At 44.2% G+C, this 27544-nt stretch overlaps 1 protein-coding gene across 1 annotated transcript; it reads left to right on the top strand.

Annotated features, from left to right (window-relative positions):
* Positions 1-10147: 10147 nt before the first annotated feature.
* LOC128769964 (glutamine synthetase) lies at positions 10148-13373 on the top strand. The gene is made up of 7 exons (XM_053884129.1): positions 10148-10312; positions 10817-11004; positions 11069-11230; positions 11746-11892; positions 11958-12085; positions 12150-12349; positions 12411-13373. The coding sequence occupies exons 2-7, from the start codon at positions 10839-10841 to the stop codon at positions 12721-12723; spliced, it is 1116 nt and encodes a 371-aa protein (XP_053740104.1). The 5' UTR covers positions 10148-10312; positions 10817-10838; the 3' UTR covers positions 12724-13373.
* The last annotated feature ends 14171 nt before the right edge of the window (positions 13374-27544 follow it).

Genomic DNA, 27544 nt, shown 5'->3' on the forward strand with positions numbered 1-27544 from the left:
CATCCAGCGAAAAAAGGACAAAGCGGCCATTATCAGTCCCATCTCATCCCCGCCTGCCCGCGACTCGCTGACACCCAGGGACCAACTGTGGCAGGCTCGGGCGCTCAGCTCTGCTAAGGGACTCCGAGTCGGACTGGGAGGTCCATTAAACACACAGGCGACACCTTAGCTGTGGACAAACATCACCACAATGGTGCAGCGCTGGTTGCCATGGAGATGAGGGAGAAACAGCTCCGGCGGTGACAAAGAAGAGGAGGGGTCAGGCGTTGTGGGCCTCTGCAAACGTGTGAAGCACAACTGACTTTTGACTCTTAAAAACACTGTATCATTGGCAGCTTAACTACAATACTGAAGAATCCTGAATAATGTTTGTGAGTAATATCTTTCAAAGTCCTTTAAAACCTGAAACAAACAAAGTATCAGAAACTAGATCACTAATAATGGTGATAGGTCCACTGGAGTGACAGCCTCCAAGAAAGACAAATGGCAGACTGATGTTCAGTTCAGTTTTATATTTCTGGCTCTTGGCCGTGTGTCGGTCATTCAATTGCTCTGTTTCTTATTTCACAAGTGAAAGCATGTCAGTAAAATAGGTCAAATATAATGGTACCCTTAGATACAGAAAATGGCGACTGAAAACCATACCACAAAGCCATAAAACCTGTGAAATTTTGGTTAGCTCCAGGGTCCAATTTCTGTATTTTTAGACTGTTTTTTTTTTGCAGCAATATCAGGAATTACAGATGAAGCGACATCATACATACAATTTGACAGAAACACATATCACTCTTCCTAGGTGAATCAGTCCATTAACATTCCATAGTGATATTGCCCATCGTTCCTCAGGAAAATGAATCTAATCCAGGGGTCTCAAATTGGCCAACACCAGAGGCAAAGTCTTGGTGGTGAGGCTGGGCTTCAGGCCAGAGGGAGTGAGGGGTCTTTGCCGCCCATCATTGGTCATTCTGTACCACCTTTAGCATGGAATTAACGCCATTTACACCAGTGTCTTTCAACCTTTTTCAAGCCACAACACCCTTGGTTCATTGAGAAAATCCCGGGGCTCAGCACCAAAGGAACCTCGGCCAAAGCACACTTGTCCTTAAAGTCCTATGGAAAATCCCTCTTCCCTTGTGAAAAACCTCAGCTACTGACACTTATTTTGCCATGATATTTTGAAACAAATTGGAGAACACGTATTATATTAGTATCTATACAGTTTTGAAGTCAGACGTCACGTTATCTGTTAGCTCTGTTAGCTCTGCGGTGCAGACAGTCTTTGGCGTCGCGGGTCCGACAAGGATCACTCTGTCGTGAAAGTGTGTGGTCATGTTAGAGGCGCATCAGGTTTAAAAACAGCTGGAAGTTGCGCATGTGAGCAGCTTCTTCGCGGTGAGTGTGTGGGAAGAGGAGCGCCGCGCACCACAGCAGCGCTGCTTTGACTGACGGACAGATCAGCGCATCAACACACTGTAGCTCTACGGCACAGTGTATAGAAAGAATGTCAGAGAATCCATGTGATCTCCTCACGTTGGTCGCTTGTCAACACGTTGTAATTGTCATGATTTAATGTCATCATATGTATTTCAGGACAAATGACGTGAAACTAGCTCATTTTCCCACGACACACCTGTCACTCTTTCGCGGCTAGTGTGGCGCAGCACCCCCGTTGAAAAGCTAGAATTGCATTTGTTTTGTTTAATCAAGTGTTAGCATATAGCTAGCATCACACCTTCCATGCTAACAAGTCATCCCCACCAGTGTCATATATCACTGAGGTATCTGCACCTTCAGTTCAGGGATCAAGTTTTCCATTGGGATTTTCTTATATATAGTTTACTAACCATCTCACTTTGGACTAAGAGGGAGTGTCCTGTTGAGGCCACACCCACACTGTAATTGGACAACTAGGGCCACGGAACTGCAGCCCACGGGCCACAAGTGGCCAGCGAGCCGAGAGTTTGAGACCCCCGATCTGATCTACTCCAAACACACACCATTGAAAGCTAAAAAAGTAAAATGCTATACAGCGTTCCGACGCTGACCAAACACACACACAGGAATAAAACCACAGCATTCAACATCATCTTTCTAATAGCAGCACGGATTCACATCTTTCCAATTATCCAGTCAACAATTGTGGAATTAGCTACGGAAACTTGGCTATTGTGACTCACTTCAGCCAAAAATATCGCGGCGCTCTCCCACATTAACGCGGCTAATTTGTTTGCCAGCGTATTCGGCGGCTGAGAATAATTGCCTGTGAGATATTGTTTGTTCAGGTGTTATGCATAATTGAAAATCCTGCAGATGAATGTTGGAAGAATACTGAGAAGAAGCATGTGCCTTGTGATACGCTTCTTTTTTTTTTTAAGGTCACCGATTGGTGCAAATTCATTTTCATCTCGCCGCATTAATTACCCGGCCGGCGAAAAGAGACGCAGACTTTTTGAATTTTTAAACAATCTAACTCGTGTTCAACCCGTTTTCAATTACCGTCGTTCTATTGCAGCCTTCTTTGTGTGTGTGCGAGGGACATTTTGGAGATGATATGGCTCCCCCTCTTGTTGCTCCAGGATCTGTCGCTGTGCACATGATGACCTTTTGAAACTCACAGATTGATTTCATGCTTCCATTATTCCACCCAAACACTGCTTTTGTCAGCGAGCGGCAGCAGATAAGGCGGCTAATGTGCCTCGCTGTGCGGTTCATGCACATGTGGAATTGATATAGCAGCTGGACACATGTGCTGACAGAGCCGGGTGATGTATTTGGTCATAGTTAGCGGTGAGGAGGGTCGGTGCCGGGTTTGATTCCCGCTGGCCGACACTGACCTAATGCCTCGGCTCAATCACTCACCTTGTCCTCCCCTTGACTCCTCACCTTGTGATCCCTCTCTCCCATTTTGGAGACACAAGAAAAACAGTGCTTAAGAGCCTCCTGCTCCAAGTGCTGTCTGCACTGAAACTAATTACATACGGGGATTAAAGAGAAACTGAACTGGGTTTCATATGAAGCAGAACCTTGGGGGAGGCGCTGATTTAAGGCTGCACATGCTGATAAGAAATTAATTTTGTTGCATTGTTAAGCCATAAAGGCAAATTTTTTTAAGCAAATTACAGTGAATTCCAGACTATAGAGTGCACCGAGTCGCACCCACTAAATATAAGAAGGAAACTAGATCTTGTTCATGCATGAGCCGCGGCTGCAGTGGTGCTGTCTGCTCCGTAGAAAGGTCAGTGGTGCTTAAAATGCTTGAGGATCACTTCTAAACTAGCTTTGAAAACAGAGTTCAGCATGGACACTGACTCATTCTGAACTTGAATCATGAACTCCTCACGTCCTTTATTGACATTGAAGCGCTCAAAATGTGCTGTTTTTGCCCGCATGTCCAAAGTTCCGACACCACTGCCGGTCTCAGCTGCTGCTTCTCATCTCTGGTCCTCCAGGAGAACGGCTCTGTGTGCGGAACTGCAGACACGTGGGTGAAACCAGTGCATTTTGAGTGCTTCAAGGTCAATAAAATGCCTGTGGTTTCATTGGTTTGATGTGACGAGGCTCAATATTTTGGCAGCGTGACGTTCTTTAGCCTGTACAAATCCGTATATTAGTGTTATTGCATAAGCCACAGGGTTCAGCGAAAAACCTAGCAACCTATAGTGCGGAAATCAATCAACATAGTCATATAAAGAATTATTTTCTTACAATACTTTGCAATGTTCCTTCGTAAATGAACATTTTTCACTTCCAAAAATCTTTGCAATGAAGTCCGATTTTTGACTGGTGTGTCCGACTCTCAGTTCGAGAGTCAGTAATAAACTCTCAGTTCGAGAGTCAGTAATAAAGATTTTCAAGTTGGATTTGCCATCACTGACATCTTCATCCTGATTCTTGTGTGTGTTGTCGCAACATGCCGAGAGCTGGCATCTGTGGAGTTTCCAGGCGGATACGCAGCAGTGGACTGGGAATTCCGAGGAACGAGACAAGGCCACGGCGGCTCGTGCAGGTGGAGAGACGCGGCGGAAGAATGAAAATAAATGGTGGGGGGGGGGGCGGGTTGGGAACGTGGCTTTTACGGAGGATGGACGTGTTTGGACGTGCCGTCACGTTCAGGGGTCGGAGAGGGTGACTGCATTGACAAGTTTCACAGGAAACAAGAGGCAAAACAGTCTAAGACTCTACATAACTGCAGCCATATCCTGAACTGCACTGCTTTTTTTTTGTTTTTAAATCACACTTCAAATGAGTTTTGGGAGATTCCTGCAAAAAAGCATTTCACTCCTCCTCAGACTGACTTCAGTTTTTAGACAGAAGACATGCTGGCAAGGCGATTGCCGGAATATTGATTGGGCAGGGGCCCAACGTTCCCTCACTAAAAAGAGATTAAAATATCAGACTTGTCTCAGACATTTATGGAGTGTGTGACCCCAGCCAACGCTAAAGGGGAGTGCATACATCATCGTCCATCTCTGTGAGCGACGCAGAATCTCTGAGCTGCTCTGACAGAGAATTCTGCCTCCGCTGCACCTTGCGTTACGCCAACGTGGGCGTAAATCAGAGGTTTCAATTAGAAATTCACAGCACGTCCCGGCATGTAAATGTTTTCAGCTAAGTGCTGTTGTTGTGGTGCTTCTTTTACACCTTAATACGGAGGAGATGGATTCGGTGGGAAAGGCAGGGGGACAAAAGCATGAAGGATGTGCGCATCCATTCACAGCTCCAGAGGACCTTCATTACAGAGCAGGCAGGTCCTGTCAACCTCTTTTCATTACGTGCTCCCATATATCCCGCCGAGGTGTCCGAGCGGTCTGCTCCGTCGCCTGTCAAGAGAAGGCACTCTCGGGGAAAGTCCTCCTATCTCCATGATCCACCCCCCCCTCCCCTCACCAGACTGTGAGGCGGGTGAGGCCAGGCAGAAAGGGACGAATCGTGTTTGCCATCAACAGCTCATGAGACTAGCATGGCAGCAAGATTGATGACACCCTCCGCCAAAGTAACAAAAGAACTCCTGTGCACGAGGGTCTCGCTTATGGGGCTTGATAGACTTGTCATCCGCTTAATAAACAGCTCTGATATGTCAGCGGTGGTGGCAGTGGGGACTCCACCGCGCGGGTACCCACCACCCAGCCATGCCCGGGACCACCTGCTGGCATCCGTGGGTGTTCGCCCCATATGGAGGCCCCTCAGGGCACCGGTGGGGCAATTACACAAGAAGAATAAATCCAGGGCCAAACCTGGCAACGCCATTATGCAAAGCACAACCTTCCAAATTGCCACTCACATGCAACTTTTGTGTTGTGAAAATATGGGGTTTGACTTGTTCCACACTTCACATCGGAACCATCCATTTCTCACCCCCAAAGTTGGAGTTGCAGCACCATATGCAGACCCAGAAACCTCAACCCTTCTCCTCAAAATGAGGTCCTCAGGAACCCAGCTCAGATGTGCACCTCATTTCTGAGGGAGAGTCCAACTAATTTTGGGGAGAAAACTCATCCAAACAATACATATATAAATCATTGTAGTCTTCATTTGTCCATCAATGGCCAGATTGTTTGCGAAAAGTCAGGTCAGAGACAGAAAAAAACAAAAGAAATAAAAAATAGGTCCAGATTTTTGGACTAAAATTCTAAAATTATTAGGATGCTTATCCTGCTTGTCATCGTGGCTGCCACTGTTATAGCTGGGAAACATTTGGGTCAACAATAAAGGAAGGTTGACACCTTTGTTTTTGTTGAAAGTGATTTTGCAGTTGTGATTGGTGCTTCCCAGCTACATTCCATTTCCATCATGGCTGCAGTTCCCAGTTGTACAAGGCAACGGTTTGACTCAGTAATAAACCTTTATGTTTTTAAATGGTGGGAGGAAACTGGAGTGCACAGAGGAAACCCAAACCAGCACATGGTGAACCTCCACACCACCATTTTTGTGTTGGAAATTATCATGTTTGATCAGAATTGGCTTTCTACCTTTGGCTCTTATAACTGTTGCAGTGCATTATGGGAGTTGTAAGACTGGCTAAATTCAAATGAAAATTTGCAATACATATAGGGGTCGGCCATGATTAAACAAACTCCCCAAAAGTTGATAGATTTTTGTAGGATTAAACAATGAAGCTGTGTGGTTTGATATTGTACAACGGTGAACAGAGGAAAGGGATATAATGTTAAAAAGGATAAAGAATGGAAAACTGTTAACAGACAGCAGCATGCAAATGGCAAAATAGTCAAAGTGAAGTGATTAAAAAGGATAATGTAGCCCATAGTTAATCTTAAATAACATGCAAACGCCTCCCAACAGAGGATTTAAATTTACTTCAACAAGTAGAAGCGAAGGAAAAACATCATCTTTTAGGGTCTGCCACTTACGATATTCAGTTATTTTCAGCAGGAACACTGTTGTCTCTGTCACGATTCAATCTGCCGCACACTCCTCCGGTATAATACCCAGTTAGAGCCAGCAGGGTGTGAAATGGTATTTGGAAATAAATGAAAGTGACTATGAAACAGTGGAGTTGGGAGATATTGCCATGTCAAAATGACAGACAAGCCCTGGAATGGAGCAAAAAGTTATTATCCCAAAGAGGAGGCAGGCAGGATTAAAGAGAACGCCTCACTCTGGTCCTCTGGTGGCACCGCCGAGCCAGACGCGCACAAAAACAATCCCTTCTGTCTCTGCTGATTCCCTTTGGAACAGTCAACAGTATTTCATGCCGCCGTGTCAATAAGCGTTATTGCCAAGTGTTTGGTTATTGAACCTCCATATCAAGTGTTTTGAGGAGCTTTGGAGGAAGTGAATCCCCCGAGGCTGCTCCTGGCCTGATTTACAGCGCCGCTGATGAGTCACTGAGGACATGCTGGGCATTGAAATAGCGACAAGTATGTTGTGAAGCTTATTAATTTTTAAGTTAGAGCCTTGTCCTGCGGTTTGTAGAGGACATGATGATATATTGCAGCCGAGGGACTGCAGGGGGTGAGGGCCTAATTGTTAAAGGTTGAGTGGGGTGAAGGTGTGAGATGGATATTCATCATCTCTCTTCTGCTGAGAGACCAAACTCACCACAGGCCCGAAGAGCTCAGTCCATTTTAAAAGACTCAGCATTTATAGCAAACTGTCATTAACTAAATCAGAACACGAGGACTACGTCAGTGAAATAGAGTATATATATATATATATATATATATATATATGCTTGTGATGCGTGAGAAAGTACGAATTAAGGGGGAATAAAAACTATTTCCGACCTCATCTGATATAACTATAACGCACATTCAGATTCTGTTCTGAGTGCTCCACTTGGTTCCAAATGTTATTCAAATCTGGCCTTGGCACGTCACATGAAGTCAACAACGCCGACGGGAGGATCATCATAATATTACTGTTCATCGTACGAGTGATAACGATGCGACATGTTATGACTTTTCGACATCTTGGTCAACCAGTCAGACAAAAATATAGTTGATAGACGCTTGAATCCAGGACGGCCGTGGATTCTAACACTTGAAGATGGTGACCTCTGTCGGATAAACGTATTATTGCAAGTGTAAGTGTATATAACTGTAGCTATATGTTTCTTAAGCTTGTACACTGCAACATAAATTAGAAAATAATAGTCCAAAGTGGAGTTTTACGTTCGTTAAGTAAAAGTTACATATATATTAATAATAAAAGTCAAATAAATAATAAAGATGGTGAATTCTCAAACAGCATTTTATCGTGTAAGGAGGAAGCTGGTTTAGATCTTTTATGACATGTCATATTTATGCAATACTTAATTGTATTTGGTGGTGTGCCAGTGTAATAAAACAATTCCTTTTGTTTATTTGTAAAATTTGAAATCGTAATTATTTTATTTTATTATTATTATTGTTTTACATTTTACATTATATCCTACAAGATACAATAACTTCACACTCAACCGACTTTTGCCTGATATTTGAAGTGATCGAACTGCGTCTTTGACAGTGAAGTGACCATTTAGAATGAACAGAAACACAAGCTGCTCCAGTCCTTTAGGGGGCGGTGCATGACAACAGATCGAAGCCGGGACGGCAACGTTTTCATCCAAAATTACTTTCAAATATGCTCACAACTACAAATAGACCTATGCTTTTTTTTTTTATGTAGTATTCAATTAACTCAAAACCCGATTAGAAAAATGAAGATTTTTTATTTCTCAGTATTCCAGCTGTGATCCTACTGTCTTCAAATACAGTCCATTCTTTTTTTCTTTTTTTTTTAAAGTTTCTTCAACAAGTGATTCATATCTCTCACGTGTTGTGTCTTAGCGGGGTATGGGAATGCAGTTTGGGCCCCGTGACAAGAGCCAATATTTTGATCGCCAATGTCATGTCATGACAATTTGCATCCAAGATTGATAGGAAACAACAGTCACATCTATTGACAAACAGAAGTGTGATCGGCATTAATGTGTGAATCAGATGAGCCTCCATGGCTGCGCGTGTATGGTGTTTTAACCGAGGGAATAGACGGCAACAGATGGATGACAGACTTCCTGACCAGCAGGAGTCAGTGTGTGCGGCTGGGGACGACTGTCTCTGACACTCGGACCCTCAACATCGGGTCTCCTCAGGGCTGTGTTCTCTCTCCGTGGCTCTTCTCCCTCTACACCAACTTCTGCACCTCCAGTCACCAGTCCGTGAAGCTGATCAAGTTTGTGGATGACACCACCAGCATGGGGCTCATCTCAGATGGGGATGAGTTGGGTTGCAGGAGGGAGGTGTAGCGGCTGGTGTCCTGGTGCAGCCACAACAGCCTGGAGATCAACGCCCAAAAGACAGTGGAGATGGTCACAAACTTCAGGAGAGTCACAGTTTCTCTGTCCCCTCTCATGTTGGCTGGTTTACCCATTTCCCTTGTAGACACCTTCTGCTTCCTGGGAACCACCATCACTGAGGACCTCAAATGGGAGCCGACCATCAGGTCCCTCATCAGGAAGGCCCAGCAGAGAATGTTCTTCCTGATGCAGCTACGAAAACTACGACTGCCGACGAAGTTGCTGGTGGAGTTCTATACGGCCATCATCCAGTCCATCCTCACCTCCTCCATCACTGTGTGGTACAACAGCTCCATCGTATGTTCTGCTGAGAAGGTGATGGGTTGCAACCTGCCACCTCTTCAGGACCTGTATGTCTCCAGGACCCAGAGACGTGCAGGTCGGATCTGAGCCGACCCTTCTCATCCTGGACATGGACTGTTTGTTGCTCTTCCCTCTGGCAGGAGGCTACGGTCCATCCAGACCAGAACCTCCCGTCACAGGAACAGCTTCTTCCCCTCAGCCGTCAGACTGTTAAATTTGTGATCAGCCTTTGTTTATTTTATTTTATTTTATTTCAAAGCACTTTCCTAGTTCGTGGAACCCCCGCTGACCATGGCAATAAATTCTATTCTGATTCAGATTCTGAAGTTCAGTCCAATGTCTGCTTGTCTTCAGTGAATAAAAGGTGTCACAGGAGATAAAAAAAAAATCAAAAGCCTAACGCATCATTCAAAGATAGGCGCTCCACTGACCTCCACGCCCTGGAGAGCGAGTCAGCAAGTTTTAGTTTTATGTCAGATTAATTGTGTTGATACACGTCTGGAGACTTTTGGACTTATGAGGCAAAGCAGAGAAAATCGGTGTCAAGTTCGGCGCACCGTCACTGAAAGTTACACATGCGAATGTGGGGGAAAATAATGAATTTAAGACCGAACTTTATTTTTTATTTGACCACTGAGAAAAGCAAGTATATTCTGAAAGAGTCCCAATAAATACGCGGTCAGCCCATAGGTTAATGGAAACGCAGGGAAACACGTGACCCAGTGCAGAAGCCGCACCGGTGCCGCTCTACTATTGGGATTACGTAACACCAGCGACACGCAGTGACGCAACTCCACCGCGCGGTGGCGCATGGCACTCAAACTAGAAGACGACTTTGTGACGAAGACGTGAGTTTTCTTTACTGAACACGTCCAGCGCCAGTGAAAGATATAGACAACCAACGTCTCCTCTCTCTTCCTAAACGGTCAGGATCTTTATCCGAGCAGTCGGGGAGAACAATAGCGGACCCCCCTCTACGTTTGTGTTGTCGTTATGTGACTAGATGGCGCTAGGGTTCCGATCCGAGACTGTCCAATGATGTGGCTTAAGCCAACCCCCGACCAATCAAAGACGTCCCAGTTCTGTTATAAATGAGCCTGGCTCATCGGTGTCGGTACCGGAGAATGAGAGAACCACTAAGGAAGAATCTCAAGACGAGATACTGGACCTGTCTGTCCTTTAGTTTTTATTTCAATTTTCTCCTTTCTCCAGGTAACGTATAACTATTTTACAGTCACGTGTTAAAGTGGCGACTCTCGCAGAGTTCTATTTGGATTCGGTTCGTTCGACATGTGTTGGATTTTGATGCGCTTGTTTTGGTGAAGGTGGGAAGCGGTCGATCTTTACTAGAAAGCTGGTGATGTAATGCTGCGTCCATGTGGCGGTCGACTGCTGTAACCATGACTACATCAACAGATCCTCGCGCTCGCGAGCTGTTGTGTGGGTTTTAAACCAGATGGGCTGGTGAATGTGGGTTCCGATCTACTACCGCTCTCGCTGTCCGATGTGATGGAAAAGTACTGTCTCCCTGATTCCCACGTGGAGAAGCAGGAAAACACTGGAGCCGTGCCATCACCTTTTTTTTGTTTTCCCACCTCCCTTCACTTCTGGAAGGTGGAACAATAGCGCTGGTCTTTTGTTTGCAACGCCTCATATCTGCAGTTATGCAACCTGTGGTCCGCAGCAGAGCTCACACACCTGTCCTCCTGTCCTCAGGTGTGTTATAGTAAAGAGCAAGATGGCCGTGTCTGCCAGTGCCAGCCTGTGTAAAAGCGTCAAGCACCAGTACATGGACCTTCCTCAGGGAGATAAAGTCCAGGCCATGTACATCTGGGTGGACGGCACCGGGGAGGGTCTCCGCTGCAAAACAAGAACCTTGGATTTTGAGCCGAAAAGCGTCGAAGGTAAGAGCAGCTCCGGTTTTCTCGTCCATAGCGGCTGGCTCACGTGTGTTCTCGTCCCCTCTAGAACTACCTGAGTGGAACTTTGATGGCTCCAGCACCTACCAAGCTGAAGGCTCCAACAGTGACATGTACCTGATTCCCTCCGCCATGTTTCGGGATCCTTTCCGCAAAGACCCCAACAAGCTGGTTCTGTGTGAAGTGCTGAAGTACAACCGCAAACCTGCAGGTGAGATATTCACTATTAGTACCCACAGCTCTGTGTCCAGACCTCAACATTTAGTTTGACCCTAAATGTGAGCCATTATTCGCTCCAAATAGTCTCCATATGTGGTTGTAGTAACATCTGCGGACTCTCCTCACCCTCTGTTTCGTAACCTAGTTTGGGCTGCTCCTCCACCTCCCAAGGCTTTTGTAGCCACGACAGACGAAACAAGTGAACGTAACAGCCTTTACTATGAGAGGCGTCACTGTCACTTTAATGACCCCCTGACGCATCCTTTTTTGAAGCCTTATCTCTGGAAACTGCAACAAGGCCGCCTGTCCTCTTTAAAATACAGCCATAGCTCGGTCCCATCTTGATGTAATGTTACATAATAATGATGAGTAAGCATGTGCACATGCTTCATTACATTTCATGTGCACATAGCTGCTGGCATTAGAGTTTTTCTCCCTTTGCAAACTGAAAAAAACCATGAGATAAATGTTTGTGCCGACTTATTTCATGTCTTCATCTCTATGTAGAAACCAACCTGAGGATCACGTGCAACAAGGTGATGAAGATGGTTGCAGACCAGCACCCCTGGTTTGGCATGGAGCAGGAGTACACCATCCTGGGCACGGACGGACACCCCTTCGGCTGGCCGTCCAACGGCTTCCCTGGTCCACAAGGTAAACAGTCGAGTCAAACCAAATCTGAGATGTATATATAACACGCTTGCTTGTCTGATGTGAAGGTCCATACTACTGCGGCGTGGGAGCAGACAAGGCTTACGGGAGGGACATAGTGGAGGCCCATTATAGAGCGTGCCTGTACGCCGGAGTCATGATCTGCGGCACCAACGCTGAAGTCATGCCAGCCCAGGTATGCCACCATTAAAAGAAAAAAAAATGTATGAATGAAAAACTGAGGTTGTTTGTGTCTGTAGTGGGAGTTCCAGGTGGGACCTTGTGAAGGGATCGACATGGGGGATCATCTTTGGGTGGCTCGTTTCATCCTGCATCGGGTCTGCGAAGACTTCGGCGTCGTAGCCTCATTCGACCCCAAGCCCATTCCAGGGAACTGGAACGGCGCTGGCTGCCATACAAACTTCAGCACCAAGGAGATGCGGGAAGACGGTGGATTGAAGTGAGTGCTCAGCGAAGTTTTGCCTTCTTTCTAGGCAGACTTGACATTGATGCCGTTTCAGAGCCATCGAGGAGTCCATCGAGAGGCTTGGGAAGAGGCACAGCTACCACATCCGTGCCTATGATCCTAAAGGGGGCCTGGACAACGCCCGCCGTCTCACCGGCTACCACGAAACCTCCAACATCAACGAGTTCTCCGCGGGCGTGGCCAACCGCGGCGCCAGCATCCGCATCCCTCGTAGCGTGGGCCAGGAGAAGAAAGGCTACTTCGAGGACCGCCGTCCGTCCGCCAACTGCGACCCCTACGGCGTCACCGAGGCCCTCATCCGTACCTGTTTGCTGGCCGAGGAAGGAGAAGAACCCGTGGACTATTAGATCCACCCTCAATAGACTGAGCCACTGCCCTTCTAAACTTCTAGTACTGTATCTTTTCTCTCCCATTAAGATGATTTAACCAGTCTCTTAAATGGTTGGAAGTTGGCTGGTCAACTTAAAAGAGTAACACTCTGTAGTTACGAGTTGGTAATGTCAGGGTTTATCTCCTCTCCTCCTTAGAAGGGATTGGCTTTTGTAACATGGTTTTGTAGCCCCTCCCCGGTCATCTTTCCCTTCGCTGTCTGTCGGTCGGTGACTTAAATGAACTAAAGCACATGGACACTGAAGCGTAGCGACGCTGGACAGCATGTAACAAATCTTAGTTCATGTCCTGCTAATGTACGTCGACCTGACTTTTCTTAACCATCCAGTGACTAATTCTTTTGACTTTTATGAAGTGTCTCTTTTTAAATGGCAACGTCTGTCTTCGACACACTGGGTTAACTCGTATGGTACTCTGTGTAGATGTCCGTGCCCAGACGTATGATGTTCAACTGTGGTGGATTTGTCCATACTGCCATTTATGTAGATTTCCTCAAGGAGTTTTATCCTTTCGTTAACGACGGTATTGTAACACACCTGTTTTGGCAAGACATCATGTTAACCAGGTGATTTTATTGATACATTTAAAGCTTTTATTTTTATCACAACATGCCTGTCTGTCTCTTCACTTCAGAATCGTTTCTATTTTCAGTGATGAATGGAGAAAAACAGCGACATTATTGAGAATTATTTCAAGTCATTTAAGTCGACTGTTTGCGTGGCAGATTTTGAAAGGTTCACATACTAAAAAAACACAGAGTCTCTGCCAGGGAGAGCAGTGAAACAGGGGCCCCTCATGTGTCTTGAATTAAAGTTCTCAGCCACAGAAACTGGCAACAACACTGGCTGAACATCCAAGCCGTCTCATATTGGACGCGGGACAGTGCCGCCCTTCTGCTATAAACTAGATGAATTCTCCACCAAATTGTTACATAACATCCATCAAGTCTACACTATATGATTTCATGCCTTGCTCACGTGGTCTGACTCGACTAGCTGAGCATAGCTTTCCTTGGTAAACACAGTGCACGTGAGCTAACTGTTATTAAAACTCTCTTCAACTGGCAGGCGATGAAGCAGATTTTTTCCCCTTTTAAAGCAGTCACAGGGAAGAGAGAGTGCACATTGTTGTTACACGTCTCTTTCCCCCCCACCCCTCTGATACTGACCGGGCTCAAGTTGCCAACAGAATTCAGACAAAATTAAACAACCGGGATCAGTGTTTGCTGACTACACCACCACCAACAAGGAAGGAAATAAGTCCTGCTGCGATTGAAAAACAAACTTCCATTTGAGCAAAATATTTTATGCGTATTGTCTAGTAATGGATATGTGATGGGGGTCAGTAACAAAAAGGAATTATAGTAAACAGTCATCACTCACTAGAGAACCCCTTTTCACAGTTTTATTTTATTTTACGCTTCAGTTTTACTCTTTATTCTACAGTTTCTATGAGTGGCCTATAACTGCAATTATGTGTTTTCCAGGTAGCAGGCAGTAAAACAATACGCAGGTTGAAATAAATGTGTTTATTTTTACTAAAATACATTTTATTGTAGGGTGATTTATGTTTTCTGAAACTAAACACAGGTTAATTTAGCAGATAAAATGAGACTCTTGCTCATTCTGACAAGATTCATGTTAAAGGGGGAGCCGCTTTTGGGTGCTTTTAAATTGTAATTTTTTGTTTATTCTGTTTTAATTTTTTCACCTCTGCTGTAGTGGGTCGATGTGCGGCTCACATCTATCAACACATGTACATCTAAGTGGAAGTTAAAACAACAAATTTAAATGTTAATTTTCTCTTTACAGGAATAGACAAAAGGAAATAAAAAAAAAAAACAAAGAGTAAAAGACACTTTTGGACATTCATTCTAATTCATTCATTCTAAAAATAAAGAGGAAACAACTTGCTTAAAAGAAGAGCCCTTGAACGACCAGGAAGATTCCTTCTGTCCACACAACAAAGAGACTCAAACAACAACACCATCTCTTCACGGGACATAAACATTGGCGTCTAGTGCTCTCTTCCAACTTCGGGGGAAGGGCTGGGGTGCGCCGAGACCTTTCCCCTACATCCCATCTGCCCTCACCACAACGCCTGTTCGCTCATTGGCTTTGCCTTGCGCACGTCAACCAACCCAACAGTAAAAGTTTGTCCCATTAAACACAACTGAGACGTTTTGGGAAGCGCTCCAACACTAGCGCTCCTTTCCTTGTGTCGAGAAGTCGCCGCCTGTTTGCGGCAATGTAGGCTTTTGTATCAAAGTTGTTTACAATCAGCAGAGTAAATCGAGACCCTTCCACGTCCGCATACATCGACCTGGCAATAAAAGTGTTTGGGCGACTAAAAATATGTTGCACACTTACACAAGCTCTGCTGCTGTTAGAGTCACAACATACTTAGTTACTGAAGGGTGCGGATTGGAACAAGAGACCAGACAAAGAAGGCTGGATAAAGTCAAGATATAGGACCATTGTTACAGTCAACATTCCTGAACATAAGGAGGTTTAAAGTGTAAAATGTTTCGATAACACATGCCTTCGATTAAAGAATGAATGTTGCGGATTATATAAGACTCATGTGGTGATCACATCTTTGCTACTGAAAGGAATGTCAGGATTAGATATAAAAGGATGAAGCTATGTTGAGCTTGACTTGCATCTTTCTCTGGTTTTGCCGTTTGACTTTCACTGCAGCAACTAACAAATCGTTTTCATAATCATTGTTTGTTTTCTTAATGTAACCAGCGTCAGTTCCCTGCAAGAAGACAAATAAAGTTCTGTTGATAAATGAGATTATAAACATCATCAATCATTTAATAATCTGTTTTCTGTTCAATCAAAGAGGTGTTTGTCTCAATATGCACTTTGATAATGGCAATTTTTAATTCAAGCTTATTGATTTGGATGAAGGTGGCGTTGGTTTAGGCACGGCATGGTAGTAGTTGTGTTATGTTTTTCAGTGTGAAGCTGATTTAGTGAAATAAAGTGAAATAAACATTCCATCATTTCCCTGCTTCCGCCTGTCAGAGTTGAATGCAGAGATTGATTTGCATGCAGAATCCACACCCGTGTCTGCCTGGGAACCTCGAGCGATGGGGAGAAATAAAGGACGCAGAATGGTGAGGGATGCTGCCTTGTTGCCATGGCGACCACCAGAATGTACAGGCTCAATCCTGGTGGTGCTTGTGTGTGGAGTGGGAAAACAGTGGGGGGTGGGCAGCGAGGGGTTAGGGTGGGGGCACCTCGATGTTATGTAAGCAGAGAGGAGGGGATGTGGGGGGGCAGACAGAAAACGGGGTCTCGGAAATGGAGGCGCACAATAGCCACCCCCCGAGCCAAACGTGGCGTGCGCTACCGCAGCCGACTGGTGTTTTTCTGTCTCCAAAACCCAAGATTCCGATCAGAGGTTTTCTCATTGAAAGCAGACTGAGGAGTTGGAGGCAAAACAAAGTGCTGAGATTTAACTCGGTCCATATGATGATGGTTCTAATTTAGACTCTTGTTGTGTAACGCAGACTAGTTCAAACCAGTACTGGCTCGACGAAGTGTCACACACAATAAGGGAAGTCTGCAGCGGTGTCACGGCAGGAGGGGTTGGGGGGGGAGGGCGATATCATTTTAAATCAAACTCTACACAATCATCCCGCCAAAACAACAGTCTGAGAAGTGTTTGACTGGAACACCGCTCGTGGTTTTGTCCGTTGATCCTCCACAAACAGCCTGAGAAAAACAAGCTGCAGCGTGTTTACACTGCAGTTTCATATTCATGTGCTCCAGTGTTTACGCTCAGGAGGGCATGTTCCGATTGGGCGGGATGGCTGGCACGATTGGACGTGGGTCTCTTCCCCCGTCGTCACTCAGACTTACCTGCGCCGCGATTGGTCGCAGCAGCGTGTGACATAGTGACACACATTCAACAGCCGCTCGCACACGGCTCCTTTGTTTTTCAGCAGATGTTTCACTGCGCTCACCTGTCAACACACTTCCAGTCCTTTTTAGAAACACGAATACACCGCTCTAAAAAAAAAAAAAAAAAAGGCCCAACCCACTTTTTAGCGGATTAGGCAAACAGAAGCAGCGCTGGTCCCCTCCCCCCAAAATCCTTCAGATTTTCTGCAGTTGTTTTCTTTCCTCACAGCACAATCATGATCGATGTGATCATCGATGCAGCTCTGTGACATTATGGAGCGATAAAGTGTCAGGAAAACAATGAGGCCAGAACATTCTGTCCTCTTAGCTTTTGCTATAGGGCAGGAGGAGATGGAGCCTGATCCTATATTGATGCACCCAGCAACCGCCAACAGACCTCCGCTAGTTCTTAAGACTGAGCTCATCCCAACTGACAAACACCCTTGTCCTGCTTTTTGCCTTTTTTTTAAGCCTGTTTCTTCCTCCACCCGTGGAAGGATGTATCGAGAATGAGCTTGTTTACACACAGAAGCTGAACTCCAGCTAAGGTGGCAAGTTTGGAAATCTTTGCTACGGTGTTGAAGTGTATGTATGCGCCACAAGTGCGATCATTTGGCCGCTCTGTTTACATCAGTTTGTTGGGCTCGTGATAGAACTGGGGGGAAATGTTTGTTGAGAGAAAAACAGCATCGTATCATCTGCAAAAAGCGGTCGTAAAACATATAAAGCTCTTTTATTGAGTTTTTTGTTTCCATTTATTAACAACTTCAACATATCAGAGTCTGCCTCCATTCACAAATACACATCTGCATACAGTTTATCTGCATCAATGCTTTTTTTGGTGGAAGTTTTCAGAAATATGTTTACATTAAAGTTTCATGCTTGAAAGAAAACTACCTGCTAAGCCGCTAAGCTCGAATGAGGATCCCAACATGTGTCAGGGAGCTGTAAACTACTTAGAACTTGATCTGAGGAGGCCGCGTCAAATGACTTGCCGGCCGGATTTGGCCCCCAGACCTCGAGTTTGAAACAGAAAAAGGTGAGGAGTAACAGGTCAGTCGAAGCCGCTATTAGCGCGAGTCGTACTACACTGTCAACATGAGTCAAACAACCATCTGCAGCATGTTTTAGGTGACTGACACAAATATTTCCAGTAAGAAGAGAGGAATAGAGAGATGGGGTTTTTTTTAAGCTGCTTCACCAGCAGTAAATCTGTGGAAAACAAAGTGGGGGGAGCCAGCAGGTTGCCAGTCTGCTACATCCCTCTAATCAGCTTAATTCATTCCTGCCTCTCCGGAAGCAAAAACCTGCTCCAGCCAGAACCGTGACAGAGGTTTTGCTGCTCTGAGAACCGGTGTTCCACAAGGTTGGACGTCTCCCTGGGCACGTGGAGAACTTCCTCAGAAGAGGGAGTGAATGCTTGCACTCCAGGAACTGGCCACCCGCCACCATAGTCAGAGCTGAATATTCCTTCTCGGAAGACGCAGCGAGTCAACAAGTCTACTGACAAGTCTAAATGATGTCATCGCAAAAGGCTTATGTAAAGTTGAAGGTGAAGCAGAGGTTTATTTGGAGGGAGTATTGCACACTCAAGTTAAAGGCAATAAACCCAGTGGAAAAGGCAGCGAAGGTTAAGAGGCCTGGACTCAGAAGGACTTTGACTGCGTGTCCCTCTTTTCTACTCGCTCCGCAGACAATAAAAGCTCATCAGAAGCCCAAACATTTCCCATAATTGAGACGTGGACAATGTGTACCGTTGCAGGCCCGAGGACAAACATGGCTGGTCATCACAGCTGTTTTCATGCATCAGCCTTGTTCACCTGGGCTGACCCCGATCTGGTTAACTGGCTGGATTATACTGCTGGCGCCGCAAAGACGTTTTATATTTGCACGTCAGACGGTTTGGCTTCCCTCTTTTGGTTTTGTTGGCAAAACATTTGGGCAGGAGGAAGTGACAGCTTACCAGCAACAGCTGATTCATGTTTGACTCCTCTTAAAACAAAATTTCCTTGAATATGGAAAATGTATTTTTGGCTGGAATTATGTCATAATATTTTAACTTATTTTATTCCTCACCTTTGCTTCTATTCTTTTTTCCTCAGATTTCACACAGAATTTAGTCGGGAAAACCACAGCTTGGTTCGGTTCACCCCCATGTGAAAAGCACTTTATGTGTTCAGTCCGTGTTGAGCTGTTGACCCTCACCATGACCCCTGTGACCCTATTCACCAACGGAAAAACACAAACCTTATACAAATGAAGCTAGCTCCATTTTGATAATGCTCAGTTAAAAAAAAACACTTTCAGACTTGCCACAGTAACAACACAGTTCCTCCTCTGATGTTGCAAGTTGTCCACATCATCCTGTTGACACAATCTTAGAGTAAATTTGACTCACATGTGGACGGGAATAGCAGAAACGAATGAGGAATTATGAAAAATCATCTGAAAACTAACCATTACTGCTTAATTTTCACTCATAAAAGGCTGTAATATACATTATTTACACAGTGATAATGTGACAGGTTTGTAATGACCTTCATAATGGCGCAATAAAACTTTCAACCATCGACCGACCGTACGCAACCTCATCTTGTTCATGCTTGACTATGGAAGTCACCGTCGGATCTGAAGAAAAGCAGATTTGCTTTTAACATGTTAAAAACTAGTGATTCATCCAAACTTATTGTCGGTGTTGGTATCAGCAAGGTGCTGAAACATCAGGCAAGCATGTGACATGAGGCTGCTCTGTCATTGGTTGCTTGGAGAAAAAGGTTTTAGGAAAGTAATGTAGTAATGGACCCGGACGGTGCGTCGAAAACGCCCAGAGGAAATGTGTTTTTGTGGAGCCCTTGAGCTTGCTTTATGCAGCCATGTGAAAGATTGTATAACTTTTGTGAGCTGGTAGAAACGTAACAGTTGTGGTTGGTCCCGAAAAGAACTACAGGTGATATTTGGAGATGTGAAATGAAGCACATACGCCGAGTCACAAGCTTCCCTTTAGGCTCATTAAGAAGTGGAGAGAAAAGGCAAACCCAGACAGGTCAACTCCATTGTGAGCTCCAGCTGCACCCTGGGGCCACAGACTGAAAACACAACTGCTTTGTCTTGCTTTGTTCACCCGTCCATTCGCTTCTAGTCCGGACCAGCTAAGACAGGAGACGTCCTCTTTACTACGGAGCAACTCCCACTGTTGTTTACAAGCATTACGAAAGGAGAGCTTTAATTTTGAGCTCACATGACGATCCGTGTGTTAAAACTGAAAGAAATCCCGTTCAACAGAAATGCTCCAGAACTAGAACTAGAACCAGTGACTGTTTTAACCTCCATCTGACTACAGCAGGCCCTAATAAATCATCCACATGGAAAGAGTCAGAGATGAAATCTTTTTAACAACCAGATTTCCTCACATATCTTGATACCTTTGCTCCATATTGCATGTTTTGTCCGGGAAAGTTACATAATCTCCAGAGAGATGCAACGGAAAGTGACGTGGCTCTTTATTGTTAAGGGGATTAGACGTTCCTTAAGGTGAGTGACGCTGGCAGCATTAAGCCCTGTTGCTCCAGATAGACAAGCAGATATATGATGGGAAAGACACAAGATGTTGGTGAAAAAAAGCAAGCTTTATATTGCATAAAAATCTCAAAATTATTGTGCAAAATTTGAAATGAATCGCTTATATTTAACACACATATAAGTTGTGTCAACAATTATTGTATGTATATAGACTTGTACTTCCTTGACCTTGAATTGGATTCTTATCTAGAGCGAGGGAATTTTATTTCTATTTTTATCTGCCTGAGACCCAGAAAATGACAATAAAAAATACGTATATCTGGGATTGACTGTGATATCTGTGTTGCGCCCGATAATCTCAACATAGTACATGACGATTCTGTCCCACCGCAGCCTGTCGTCCATGCCAGATATGTCATGTGATAACAACCAAAGACAAATCATAACAGGGAAGTGGACAGACTCATGGTCTTGGGTGTTTAAGGGAAACATCCCGAAAGAAACATGACGTAAGGACAGGAACACGGCCGTCGCTTGGTGAACAACCCGACAGGAATCATGGCTGATGGGAGTGAGGTTTGCTCCTCAGGACTGAAAGATAGTGTTGTTACTGTTGCTACGTCAACCAATCAGAGCCCAGATTTTACAGTGCCATATGCAGAGAGGGTAAAATGGATCTAGGAATTCACAACTCACCGAGGTGACAGAGCCTTTTTTTCACTTTAAAGTACTTCCACAGCAGATATAGGCTGCGTCCCATTTCTCACCCGAACACTAGCACTTGGTCTTGAGTGCCCTCCACTATGAAGAGCCCTCTGACCACCACCAGTGGTTGACGTCCCTAAGAATTGGGACAACACACGTAACACACGTCACAGGTAAAGACATGTGACGTGTCATTGGCTGCTGTGCTGTGTTTTATTTCCTACATAGAGCGTTGGAAACGTTTTTGCAACCTCTTCGAATTGGTGCTGATGATCCCACTTTGTTTGGTGAACCAACGGAGAAGAAGTGGTTGGAGCCGAAGTCATGCTATGTTGTGGCGATAGATCTGTTAGAGGGTTAGCGATGTTAGCATTAGCCTGGATGCTAGCCGACTGTTGTTTGTTAAGAAGAAATAAAAACATACTGTTGTACATACTTGTCGTATTGTTCATGTTGTCGGACACAGTAGACCATTTGGGTCACTAACGTGTGATACCAGAGAAAGCCAACAATCGGAAGAGTCGTCCTTGTTACTAAAAAGTCCCTGTTGTCCCATCCAACCTTGTTTTTAAATATAGTACTTTGGTATCCTGGAAATCTATCCACACTCCATATTCCCACTTGGTTTCAAGTCAGCGTTCCCTCGGTTTGAAGGGATCATTTCAAGTAGAGAACGGCGAGTGCCCTCGGTCTTAGAAGTATTGGGACACACTACACTTACATGTGAACGCGCAAAACCTAGTGTTAGGGTGAGAAATGGGACAAAGCCAATGGTGCCTCAAACTTAAGGAGTATCGTCAACACTTTGACCTACTTTTTTAATGCCGCTTGAGAGGCAGGGGGAGGTTTCTAGAAACCAGCGACTGGTCTGGCGCAAGAGTCGCATAGATCATGTTTGGTGTGAACATACAGTGAGCTAGGCAAGGGGTTAAATGGTACCAAAAAAACAACAAAAGTGTGACTCTGTCTTGCTGTCAGAATAGAGACTATTAGGATTTAGAAAGAGGAAGTCAGGAGGAAGATACAGGACAGGCTGTTTGCTTCCCTCACAGGTCCACCCTCTCAGCACATAAGCCTCTCTTTAGTATTAAAGAAACGTTTGACCAACTCTTCTGTATTAACCAGCGCAAAAGTCGGTTCCTCCCTGGTGAGTCACATCAGGGGTGAGTCACATGAAACTGCCCGACAAGGATGATGAATCCAAACAATCGTCAGGAAGTGATGCGAGCGACGGATATTAATTAGGTTTTTTAAAGCACGGACTGGTTTCAAGCGAACTTATGTAATCGCCAGAGTGAACGTGAGTGGAGCACATGAGGACATTTCACACACGATCTGACACACACAGTGCTGGCCTTGTGTGTGCGTGTGTGTGTGTGTCAACATTTGTGTTTGTTTTTACATAATGCAAAGCAACTCCACAGCAATTACACACATGTGACACGACATGGAAATAAGGTTCACATGCAGGTTATTATATGGAGGTTACATAACTGAAGTTGAAGCAGAACAGTCACTTGACATTTTCTTTTATATGGGTTTCCAGTTTGGACTGGTACAACACGATTTGAGAAGCAACAGCTTCATTTCCAAATCAAAGAATAAAATGAGACGCCATTCACTCAAATAGAAAGGTCAAATTTAACTCAATAGAACCAAATTCGATCTAAATTCATCCTAGCTGGAGCCACATCAGTCAAAATAAGATAAAGTTTACGTGACGCGGACCGATTAGCTGTAGCCTTCACGTGACATATATGTAGCCGCTGATAAATACACGGTAAATTACAAGATGGTGTCAGCCAAATTATTTTGGAATTTAAAGCATTGTCCTAGACTTATATTTAATATTATTTAGCAAGCCTTGAATAATATCTGAGTTCTTAAAAACATAATGAATAATACCGTAATAAAGAATTACTTATCAAAGACACACTTACAACCCAGTTAAAAAGCATATTTATCGTTTTCTCTTCTGGAATTCTGCATCAGTCGTGACCTATACTTAAACTTGTCTTTACACTTTAACTTGTCATTGTGTGAGTTGTTCCATGAGGTTATATAATTGCCATCAGGAGGTCAGAGTTAGCGACAGACAAAAGCTCACTTGTGCACACAAAAACAAAAACTTCAATCGAGCACAAAAGTGCGGTTCCTATTCTGCCAGCTGTCTTTGTTTCACTCGAGTAGCAGACGTCAGAGTGGGTAAAGATGACGACAACAACAGGAGCTGATGAATCGCTTGAGCCCGGAGATTTAAAAATGATTATGCGAAAGCGGCGCCCTCCGCTCCCCTCCACACCCTCCTCCAGCTCCAGTAAGATTAAGAGTTGATCATGTATCTCATGGCGCTGCAGCAAGTCTCCTCCTGCTATTAGTCTGTTGTGAAAACCTAATCCCCGCAAAGCCTTTATTTCTCCTCACTACATCACACACGCTGATGCCAGACATGACTGCCGCACAACAAGTGTGGCAAAGCCGAAGAGCGTAAACTGCTGTGTCGCGGTACAGGATTGTCATCAAGGCAAAAAAATCAACTTGTAATCCTTGTTCTGTAATGAAAATGATGCTGAGAGAGCAGGAGTGACGCATGAGGTGTAAGACTGCGTTCGCCTTTGTGCATGTTCACAGCCTCTTCTGAGAAAACAGGATCAGAGCTGCTCGCGGGGTCATGTGCAGCAGGCCTGGACGGTCCAATTGGTTTCTCATGGGACACAAGATAAGGCCAAACCTGAGGCTCAGGGGCCAAACGTGGCCTTGCCGGTTCATGGGGGAGGTCTTTCAAAACAGAGCAGACATTAATATTATTTTAGCTTTTTATTAAAGCTTATATTTTTAGCAGTACAACATTAGTGGTGTGGTCAAATAGGTTTCATTTTGGGGGGATTTTTTTCCTACACAAAGGAGGTCATGTGACTGTCTGTTGACATTTGAATCCGAATAACCGTCCAGATCAGAGAATCTTTTGACGGTTTAATCACTGTTTGTGGTGGCAGGAGTTTGAACGCTACTGCCACCTGTTGTTCTCATTGATGTCCATGATATTTCAAGGGATATATATATATATATATATATATATATATATATATATATATATATATTTATATATATATATATATATATATATATATATATATATATATTTATATATATATATATATATATATATATTTATATATATATATATATATATTTATATATATATATATATATATCTATATATATATATATATATATATATATATATATATATATATAAAAAACCGTATTTAAACTAAAGATTTGTTAATGTCTTGAAAATATTTGTATAACTATTTCAATGTTGTAAGAATTTCAAATACACAGTAGTAGAAACCCTGGCCACTGTGCAGCGAAAACCATCCCTGAACAATAGCAAATAGATTGCTTTTGTTTGCTTTTGTTCAGGGATTCCTCCATGTTTATGCATGTTTATGTGTGTGTGTGTGTGTATATATAAATTTAAAAATGGTGTGCGACAATAATGGCTCTCAAAAAACATTGTGTTAATCCAAGTATTAAAAATACATCTCCATAGTTTTCGCTGGCGAAACTTCCATAGCTTCCAATCATTGCTTCTCTTGTCAATGCAGCTACGACACAGGGATCATTTTTCAATGGACAAAAAAATGTTTTAACGGCATTATGGAAACACACTTATAGCTACGTGCTAGCTCAATAGGTCTTGGGAGTTTTAGCTCTAGCATCTATTCTTCCTCCTCCTCTTCCTCGTCGTCGTGTGAGGTTCGACCATCGGGCTGACCTTGCAACATTTCCAGACGTGCTGTGCAAAACTGCGGCGGGGTGTTCCGCCTGCAGTGTAAATAAAGACGACATATCACGTTGTGAAAGGACGGGCCGCGCAGCTGTCTCTGCAAGACAACCTGCGTCACTGAACGACGTGCAGCTACCAAGATTACAGACTGGGATCTTTCCCAACGATGTTTGTGAGAAGATCGGAAGTCTTGACAGCAATGTCAAGTCTCTTTTCACAGCTCTGCATTTTCAAGTGTTTGTTGACTGTTTCATGACTTCCCCACTGAGAAGATGGTGTTTTTGCACCTGCTGCTTTGTTGGGTTGTCACCAGGAAGCCTGTGAGACTTTCCAAAACACCAACGGGTCACTGAAGTTCTGCAAGTGTCCTGCACATTTTTTAAGAGGAACAAACCCAAATGCAACCCCTTATTGTGTTGCTCTGGGATTACAAACAAACCACGACCTATTTCAGTACAAGCTTTCCGAGTCACGAGTCCGAGGGACCTTCAAGGATGGTTTGCATTTATGAGGTACCAGATCCATTACAGTGCCAGTAACTAGTCAGACCTGTTAACAGTCTGTCTGGGTCCTTTACCACTGTGTCTGTGCTCAACTTTAATGGACAGAACCTGCAGATGCTGTCAGGCTGGAGAGGGGTGCATTGTGCTGATCCATCAAGTCAAGGCTTCCAACTGTTACTGGAGTCTGCAGCCAAGTCTGAAGTTGCTGCTTGTGGCCTATGAGATCGTGTTTCTCTTTCAGATCAGAACGGAATTCCTGCTCCAGGTTGGGAATGAGTTCCTGAGGAGTAGTCATTGTATCGCGTCTAGTTCTTGAGTGAGGGAGCGACAGAGTGTGAGATTAAAGGAGGTTAAACCAATACTCATCTCCGCTGTGGAAAAACCTGGGATTCCTCTGCCAGAGTTTAATAATGTGGCGAATAGAAGCAGAAAAGAGGAAGTTGGGAATGACATTATGCACTGCTTATTTTCTTTGATATTTCCTTGTGTGACTTGTAAATCCAAGTAAAGTCCTGTGAGTTTAATATTTAACCATGTGAAGCTTGGATCATTAAATAACTGGCAGATAGACCAAATGCTTTGAATGTGGTGCCTTAACTGAAAAAAAAAAATTAAAACTTACAGTAAGAAATTACTGTCATTTTATTTTCATTTCATACACGTCATGATGGATCCGTGTGTCATATCTTTTGGCTTGTAGTAGGCGTGTAATAGAGCTGCGTGAATTAAAAACAGAAAAACACAAAAAAAACAAATAACAACATGTTACAGGATTGAACTAAAAAAAAAGTCTTTTCGATTATGTAACTTCACTGCGTGTCTCTGTTGATGGTGAAAATGTGAGTGACCCATCCAGGATAGGAACACGGCGCATCTGTAATCTTAAAATGACACATATTATCTTTCCCAGGGCAGTTTCTGCGTATCACTCTCTGGGTGAAACTAGTCCGTGCTGGTTTGGGATTGCCCTCCTGTGGTCCGGCGAGGTGGATCCGCAATAAGATTTTAACTTTAGTGCGAAATTAAAGAGCACAGTTCATGGTTAATTGACAGTCAGACGTGACTGTTCTTGCCAGTTTTGTCAGAGGAATGTGAACGGACACAGACCTCGGTTGAAAACACCAGCGGCCACATCTGGATGTTTGGTCTTTATTTCCTCTGGTATTTGGATCCCTGGAAGACTATTCCATGAAGAGAGAGGGGTTACGTGTCTTGTGTTTGAAACTCTCATGTGGGAGGCTTTTAATCCGCTTGCGTAACGGACCCTCAGGTAACCAAACCGGGCTGCACCTCCCAACAGTCCCAGGTAGCCGACCGTACCGTGGGAACTGTATCTGAGCAGAGAGGAGCATTGTGCTGCCCGATAAGAAAGAAGAACAAACTGTTTGGCAGCGGCGACCTGTTCGTGTAACACCACCAGCTTGACCTGAATCAGGCCGGGGGCATCCAATTGTCCCTCTTTTGGGGTGTAGCCCGGACCACCTCAACACTCCCAGCTACAGAGAAGCGTGTGCACATGTTGAGGGAAAATCGATCTTCATTAAAGACCAGAACATGAAACCACAAACAGCGACTTATTGCTTGGACCAGTGCTCTGAATGAAAATCTCCTGCAGGGGTCAGACATAAGCTTCGCCCTTCTGGAGGTGCTGGCAAAACAGAACAGTAGTGATCTCACGCCCTTTGAATGGAGCTGACTACTATTGAGGATGAAAGTGACTCGGAAAACTGGCAGCATTTGCTTTGGCTTGTTTAACTGTAGTTAGAATTTAAACTGTTGCAGCACATTATGGGTATTCCAGTCTATTTGGTAAGACATTTTGCTTTACAATATACAATATATATGTGACAGTTTAACAATTGAAACCATGGTCATATCATGGAAGAATGACAGCTATGTGTCATCGGAATGTAACATTATTTCCTCACTCCAAACTCACAAGGCAAGTGAACTAAAATCAGTTTCTTTATAGGAGGCTGAATGCTGCGACGTTTCTTTTGCTAGGTCTTTATTTAAAATGCCGTCTTCCTCTTACAATCGTGACAGTCCGATCCATGGCACAGTTTGATGGAAGCTGGGGCGTCTTTCCAAAAGATTGGTTACCAGAAATAAAACCAGTCTCAGTTCCTGTTTTAAACTGTGATGTAAGCTGATTTTTTCGTACATGACTGACAACAGCTTGGTTTGTTAAAGTATGATGCGGATAAAACAGGTTCCCATAGTACTGCTGAGTGTAACACTAAATACTGTGAGTCATGGCTTTTCCAAAAGGGAAACTAAAAAGGCGCTTCTGATAATTGTGGTGAGGGAACACAAAGAGACGAATTTTAAAATTTAAATAATA

This window comes from Synchiropus splendidus, chromosome 13 (assembly GCF_027744825.2).
Source record: "Synchiropus splendidus isolate RoL2022-P1 chromosome 13, RoL_Sspl_1.0, whole genome shotgun sequence".
Taxonomy (NCBI): domain Eukaryota; kingdom Metazoa; phylum Chordata; class Actinopteri; order Syngnathiformes; family Callionymidae; genus Synchiropus; species Synchiropus splendidus.

Bases quoted from the DNA above. Each gene is read 5' to 3' on its own strand.
- LOC128769964 (XM_053884129.1), top strand. From the start codon at position 10,839: ATGGCCGTGTCTGCCAGTGCCAGCCTGTGTAAAAGCGTCAAGCACCAG. The intron at 11,231-11,745 runs GTGAGATATTCA...ATCTCTATGTAG, and splicing joins GTACAACCGCAAACCTGCAG to AAACCAACCTGAGGATCACG. The intron at 12,350-12,410 runs GTGAGTGCTCAG...ATGCCGTTTCAG, and splicing joins CGGGAAGACGGTGGATTGAA to AGCCATCGAGGAGTCCATCG.